Here is a 7,683-nt window from a genome sequence, read left to right as displayed (position 1 = left end):
ATCAGAATCACTGGTGCTCCCCCACCCCCCTCCAGACATTCTGATTTGACTGGGATTGAGCTTGGGCATCAGGATTTTTTTAAAGCTCCCCAGGTGATTCTGACAGGCAGCCAGGGTTGAAGGGTTAAGAACCAGGGATCCTGCTGAGTTCTGGGAAGAAAGAACAACAAAAAGGCAAGAACTAGGAAATACAAAGCAAGAAGCCTAGGAGCAACAAATGCAGCATACCTTCCCCGGCACCTGCTCAGTGCCACGTCCAAGCTTGCCCAGGAACAGGAAGAGGGAAAGACACAGTCTCCGTCCTTCCCACCAAGGTGGGTGGACAATGACAGCCAAGGCAGCCGTGCAAAGCCACAGCCGTGCAAAGCCACAGCCGTGCAAAGCCCGGCGCCTTGAAGGATGAGTGGAGCTTAGATAGGCGGTGACAGACATTCTGACCCAAAGGAGCAGCCGCTTAGGCTCAGTGCCGCGGCTTGTCCCACACGATGCCGCGGCTTCTGGTTCACTCTGAACACTCGCACGGTGCTCAGTACGCGCCAGCACTCTTCTGAGCGCCTTCTTCACTAGAGCGTCTATAAGAACCACCTGGGGACTCACCAATCGCAGTCCTCGGTGCTTCCCAGTCTACTGATTCCCTCTGGGGAGAAGGTACACACGGGTTGGGTTGGGTTTTGAAATAGCTCCCAGATGATTCTGTTGCCCACCATTTTTCTCCATCTCCCCTGTTCCCTCTTTAAACAAATTCTCAGGGTAAGGGGGACATGATTTGTAATTCTTGCTGGTTTAACAATTGATTTGCAAGATTCCTGAATACTAAAAGCAGGCTCTCACGAGCCTTTAGAACTAGCCCCAGCATAACCAATACCCCACACTCCCCTCTTCCCACTGGTTAGGAACCACTACATTCCAAGAAAATGTAGAATATTTAAAAAAAAAAAAAAAAAAGCAGCACCTTTCATCAAATAGAACACCATTACTAGTTGGTATTGTGATTAAACTACAGTGGGGCCTTGACTTACGAGTTTAATTCGTTCAGAGACCAAGCTCATTAAGGAGCTCGTTAAGGAGCTCTTAACGCAAATTACTCCATCAACTCAATGCAAAAAATCGGCCGAGAGACAGCTGGTATCTCAAAAAACTCGTTAGTCGGGACACTGGTAAGTCAAGGCCCCACTGTAATTCATTAGTTGCTTAAGCCCACTTTATGCAGATAACTCTTAGAGAAAACGGTAAATAAACACTTGGGGGAGAGAAATCAGGCTGTCCACAGAGGCAGTGAGGACAACGGACCTCCTGCCATGTCCAAATGGTAGGACTTCACCACAAGGTCACCCTAATCCTTGCTTATGTGTCTGGAAATCTGGGGCAAGGTAAGTCTCTCCTTTGCTAAAACACTGGCATTCTTAACTTTCATACCTCGGGCTGATTATGAAGTTACATCATACTTGTTATTCATGACTTGAAAGCATTTTTTATGTTTGTTTTTTTCTTGTAAAAGAGATCGATAATTTTCAGAAAGAGAGGCAACAGGGCAAAGAGGCATTTTGGAATCACAAAACTGATTTAGCACAAGACTGGTTTCCCAGGTGGGTGAACATGGACAAGATTCTTAACCTCTCCAGACCTCGGTTTCCTCATCTGTAATACCAGAGGCCCCCTGGTGGTCAGCACACGTCATAGCGAGCGATCAAACTCCTGAGGGGGCACTTTGCATGTCAGGCTTTTGTACATATAGATGGGAGAAAACACTGTGACTTCTGTCTCACAGACTGGGAGTAGGTGGTTTCAGTTGGCACGCACTAAGCATCCACCCTGTGCCAGGGTCTGCACTGGGCACGAAGAAGGCTAAGACAACGAAATCAAAGCTCCTGCCCTTAAGAGGCTCCAAGTCCAACCTCCAGAACAAAAATCTAAACAAGAGAACAGGACCACCTCTTAGCTAGGTTTCTGTACTTGAGCGTTAGTGTGATATCTGACACTCTCTAATACCTTGATAAAAATTCATCATGTGTAGTAGCTTTCTTGTTGGCAAATAAATGAAACGTTGGCCTTAATATTTCAATTAAGAGGCCTCTCCAAGTCTGGTCCCTCTGCATCGGAAACTGCTCGGGCGGAATACCATTGTTGAGAAAGAAACAGACGCAGTTACAAAGTGCTCAGCTGCAAGCGGCGGACTCACACTTACCTGGTGAGCCATGAGGGTGAAGGCGAGGACTCGCGGAAACACAAGGTCTGGCAGGAGAGGGTGCCCTAGGCGCGGTTTCACTCCGAGGTCACTGTCGTCAGGGTACCGGCTGAGTTTTACACTCCTTGGTGGGTCAGCTTCCAGCTGGCTCCCGTCCTGGTACCAACTGTGGTTGCAACAGTGAGAGGCCACACACCCCAATCTTATGTCCACCTTCCAAGTAAAAAGCCTGGGATTCCCTCTGCACCCGTGCACTGAAGTCACATGCTCACCCCCAGCCAATCATGTGGCCAACAGATGGGCTGCTCTGATTGGCTTAGCTTAAATCACATGCTCCTCACGTGGTAGTCATCCCTGGACCACATCTGATGCCCATAAAGAAACTGGGAGTTGTGGGGAAGGAATGAGGGGAAATGGAGGCAGGAACGGTAGGTTCCACCTGGGGAATGTTAGCTGGGCCTGAGCATGTCTCGAGGTTTAGGGGAGGGACAGAGGGTCGCAGGCAAGGTTCATACCTGGTCTTCATAGGCTCCCCTACCTACCCTGTGCCAGCACCGCCTCTTCAAGCCCAGCATGTGGAAGAGGGTTCACCTGCAGCTCTGACTTTCTGCCTGTGTGATTTGGGGCACATCCCTTTCCCCTCTATAAGCCTCTGTTTCCCTGTCTGTACCTCATCAGGTTTTTAGGATTAGTACTGCTCAGCGGTTCTTAGGTTGCAACCAATAGAATGAATGCTGCCTAATTAAGCAAACGAGGCTGAAGCAGCAAATATATATGAAGATATTGGGGTAGTAGAGACTTTGGCAACCTGAAGGATGTAGGCTCCCCTGAAAAAAATTGCATTCAAGAAAAAACTTATATGCTGTTCTGGCCAAACAAGATGTGTCTACTGGCACCACCAGCCTAAAGGCCTCCAGTCTGCACCCCTCTCTACTGGAAAGAGCCTAAGTTCCTGCCAGTTCAGGGGATCTCAGACTCCAGTTTAGAAGCCTAATTCTGGGCGATGGGCTAGGTCAGTGGTCAGCAAACTGCAGCTCGTGAGCCACAAGCGGCTCTTTGGCCCCTTGAGTGTGGCTCTTCCACAAAATACTGACTTCTGTGCATGGGCCACGAAGTTTCAATCACACTGTACATGCGCGCCCGCACGTGGTATTTTGTGGAAGAGCCACACTCAAAGGGCCAAAGAGCTGCATGTGGCTCGTGAGCCGCATGTGACTCGCAAGCCGCAGTTTGCCGACCACTGGGCTAGGCGTTTAAGCCTGTGTCTGGTTCTTTCCCAAGCCTGCAGCCTCCAGTACAGGGCCCAGGACAGAGGCACCTCAGAGTGCCCCCAAGCAGGTCTAAGGTCAGAGGTGGCTCAGAGACATGTGGTAGCCCATCAGGTCACACAGCTCACCAATGTGTGATCCCATGGACATCTGGTGATGGGCCCCTGGTCACAGGCTCCATCAGGAGGTGAGGGTGGTAGATAGTCAATCATCAGCTAAAATCTCACAAGACTCAGAAACTTCTCCCTCAGCCCCAAAGTCACTAACTGGCCACCACGTCTAGCACTTCTCCATTTACAGCTTTCCAACACACCACCTCCACCTTCCCACCCCAAGAACACTGAGCTCAGGCCTCGTCTCCTTACCAATGTGCTGTCCACCGAATCCCTACTGGCTGGGTCTAAGTGATCCCAAGGGGAGGGCCACATTCTGGTCATTTCTTGGTCTCCAGCTCTGGGCCTCAGCTATAGTAGATGCTTGGTAAGTGCTTAATGATAACTAGTCATTAAGAATCATTGCTAGCCTGATTGGTGTGGTCCAGTGGTTGAGCGTAGACTTATGAACCAGGAGGTCACGGTTTGATTCCTGGTCAGGGCACATGCCCAGGTTGTGTGCTCGATCCTCAGTAGGGTACATGCAGGAAGCAGCCGATCAATGATTCTTTCCCATCATTGATGTTTCTATCTCTTCCTCTCCCTTCTTCTCTGAAATCAATAAAAATATATTTTAAAAAAGAAATCATTGCTATAGGTTGAATGTGTGTCTCCCACTTCCTCCCCCCAAATTCATATGTTGAGAACCCAATGCCCAAGGTGATGATATTAGGTGGGGCCTTTGGGGGATGATTAGATCATGAGAATAGAGCCCTCAGGAATGGGATTAGTGCTTAAGAGGCCCCAGAGATATCCCTGATCCTTTCACCATGTGAGAACACAGCAAGATGTCAGCAGTCTGCAATCCAGAAGAGGGCCTTCACCAAAACCCTGCCATTCTGGCACCCTAATCTTGGACTTCCAGTCTCCAAAATTATAAGAAATAAATTTCTACTGTTTATAAGCCACCTGGTCTGTGGTATTTTTTTTATAGCAGCCCAAGCTAAAGTAACTGTGTTTGCCCTTCTGGAAATAATTACGCCCTGGGTCAGGAGACCTGGACTCATCCACTGCCACGGCCCCCATCCTCCCGGTCCTGTTTCCTCACCTCTACAGGAGGGAGAGAACCACGTGATTTCCAAAGGGCCCTCTGGTTCCTCTGACATCTGGATTCAGTCACTGCAGAAACAGCTGCAATTTTGGCTGAAGTTGGAAGGCGGAGGGGTAGAAATGGCCCCGCCCACAGGAGATGCACACCTATGGGCAGCACCTCTGAAGAGGGCAGGCAGTGAGGGGAGGGAGGGAAGGGGGCCTGGGGCAGTCAAGCAATGATGCAGCTATGGGCAGGTGACAGGAGATGAAGTCAACACCTGCTTATGAGTGTCCCCCCACCACTTTACATACCCAAGCCAGTCCCTTAATCCAAGCCTTCATGTCCCACGTGGTCCCTGGACGGATGAGCAAGCCATGTGTCTGCTGAATTGGGTTTTGAACCCTGAGGAGCTAATGGAACAGGAAGCCATACTTGGGGCTCTGAGATGATGTCACCCTCATGAGGACAGGGGCCTCCCACCCCTGCTGCTCCCCACCCAGCAGAGCAAAAGGTGCTGCTACCTCTAAACCCAACTCCTGTTATCAGACTAAAGCAAGAAACCCAGACTGGACAAGAGCCGTTGTGTTAAATGTTTATGTGAAACTCTGTAAATTTATAGAGTGGCCTCAGGTCGCCTGCCCACGAGGCCTGGCGGGCCGTGCTCAGCACTTGGTGTAGATGGCTGCACTGCCCCGCTCCTCAAACTCTTCCTTGCTGACCCAGAGCTGCTGGAAGGCCTGCAGGGAGGCCAGGATGGAGCCACCGGTCCACACGGAGCTCTTCCTCTCAGGAGTCGCAGCCACGGTGGGGCTATCCCCGGGGCACAGGAGGCTCAGCTCCCTCTGGAAGCGCTCGGGGAAGCCGTGCAGCATGGTGCAGCCGCCACACAGCAGCACGTTGGCGGCCATCTCCTCCTTCAAGCCCGCCTCCTGGCAGTGGCCCAGGCAAGTGGCTGTGAGCGCGGGGAGGCCGGGCAGGCTGCTGCCCACCAGCGTGGGCTTGAAGAGCATCTCGGCGCACTGGAAGCGCTCATGGCCAATGGTGATGACCTTGCCATCGGGGAGCTCGTAGTCCACGCGCAGCTCCTCCAGGGCCAGGCAGACCTCCTTCTCGGGCCGCAAGGCCGAGTAGCAGCACGTCTTCTTGAGGTGCTCCACGATGTGCAGGTGGTCGTCCGTGAACTTGTGGCCCGCCTCGTTGAGCAGCTGCAGCAGGTAGTTGGTGAGGTCGCCCCCGGCGTAGTCGGCGCGGCGTGCCAGGCCCGGCAGCACGTTGCCCTCTGAGATGGGGACCACGTGCGAGACGCCGTGCCCGCTTTCCACCACCATTCCCGTGGTCCTGCCATAGGAGTAGATGGACAGCAGCGACTGGGATGTCACATGCATGGCGGGGATGCCAAAGGTCTCGAACAAGAGCTCCGCATACTTCTCCCGGTTGCTGCTGGGGCTGAGCGGGGGGTCGGAGACCAGCACGGCATGCTCCTCGGGGAGGATCCTCATGGCCGTGAAGAAGATGTACTCCCAGATGCTCTGGACGCAGTCCCAGTCCACCACAACGCCGTACTTTAGAGGGTTAACCAGCTTCAGCGGTGCCTCCACGGTGAGCAGCTCGTGGCCCACATAGGTATTCTTGCGGGCGTCGCCCACCTGGGAGCAGCACTTGCCCACTGTGGAGGAGATGAAGTAGGTGGGCCTCGGCTCTCCTGCGTAGCCACACTTACAGTACTGCGAGCCCAGGTCGATGATGAGCGCCTTGACCCTGCGCACATACTTGGGCTTCGTCTTCAGCTGAGTGGCTGAACTTCTGTCCCGAATGCCAGTATCTGGAGCTGACAGCGTTCCTGCCTCTCCAGGGTCACCCTGAGCCGTGCCCATGGGCATGGGGCTTGAGCTGTTCCTCGTTGCCATCTGCCTTCCTTGTTCACCTTTCTCGCTTCCACATCCTAGAGCTCGGTGGAGAGAAATGAGGGTCCACCTCCAGCAGTGCCTCAGCGGCCACTCAGGATTGTGATGTCACTGGAGGCTGGTCCATTCCAGCTGTCAGGGGAGGCTTGGCCTTGGCACCCATGATCTGCCATCCCACCCCATCTGCCTAACTTGACTTTGCTCAGGACATACTAAGTGGCCAGCACACTGGGGTCTCAGAGGTTTCTGCTCCTACTCCCTTACTTCCCTGTTCCTATTCTCCTCCTCACTGACTGGACACCTTTCCTTCCTCTGCTTCTTGGCTGCAAGGGTGATGCATATTTGAGCCCTGACAGTAAGCCAGGCACTGCACCGGACACCTCACATGTTATTTCACAGAATCCCACGAGGTAGGCAGAGCTGAGGAAATCGAGGCTCAGAATTCCAATGACTTGCCCATGAACAGACAGCTCTTGGTGCAACTTCAATGCACCAAGTCTCCTAAAGAGTGTGAGGGCCCCAACAGCACTTTCATTCCTCCAACATTTAAAGGGGTTGTGGTGGGTCCAGCCCGTACAGTCTGCTGGTGACAGATAGGAATTCAGCCACAACCAGAGCCCAGTCTAGGTGGGAAAAAGATGGAATGGATGCAGAGGAGTTTGCAGGTGAAAGTCCACTGGGAGAGCAGAGGTGCACAGAGGGGAGCACTCATGGGAGGGGGGCAGTCAGAAGGTTCCCTAGAGGTGATGCTTAAGTCGAGTTCTGGAAGATACGTGGGTATCTGTCAGGTAGTTAAGAGGAGGGAAAGGCAACCCCAGCAGAGAGGACAGCCTGAGCAAAGGCTCAGAGGGGGACATGGTGGGGAACTGCCTGTAGTTCAGGTGTTTGGAAAGATGGATGAAGCTAGCGGGGTCATGGAGCCAACCAGGGAGGGCTCAAATGCTAGGAGTAGGAGCTTGGATTGCATTGAAGACAGCTGGAAACTAGAAAGACTCCAAGCAGAGGAGTGGTCAGATTTAACTTCTAGATAATTTTAGAAAGATCTGTGTTTAGCGATAAAATAAAGGTGCAAAACTCTGAGACCTGAAAAGAGAATTGAAGAAATTCTCATAAGACTCGAAGGTGGCCTAAACTAGGGCTG

The 7,683-nt window shown here is 52.4% G+C and overlaps 1 protein-coding gene across 1 annotated transcript; it reads right to left on the bottom strand.

The window, feature by feature from the left end:
• Nucleotides 1–5,230: 5,230 nt before the first annotated feature.
• On the bottom strand, nt 5,231–6,837 carry ACTL7B (actin like 7B). The gene has a single exon (XM_006088047.3). It carries the CDS (start codon nt 6,543–6,545, stop codon nt 5,301–5,303), a length of 1,245 nt encoding a protein of 414 aa, XP_006088109.1. The 5' UTR covers nt 6,546–6,837; the 3' UTR covers nt 5,231–5,300.
• Between the last annotated feature and the right edge of the window lie 846 nt (nt 6,838–7,683).

This window comes from Myotis lucifugus, unplaced genomic scaffold (genome assembly GCF_000147115.1).
Source record: "Myotis lucifugus unplaced genomic scaffold, Myoluc2.0 scaffold_43, whole genome shotgun sequence".
NCBI classification, from domain to species: Eukaryota; Metazoa; Chordata; class Mammalia; order Chiroptera; family Vespertilionidae; genus Myotis; species Myotis lucifugus.
The sequence above is the reverse complement of the archived record's forward strand: the minus strand, read 5'-3'. Positions and strand labels throughout refer to the sequence as shown.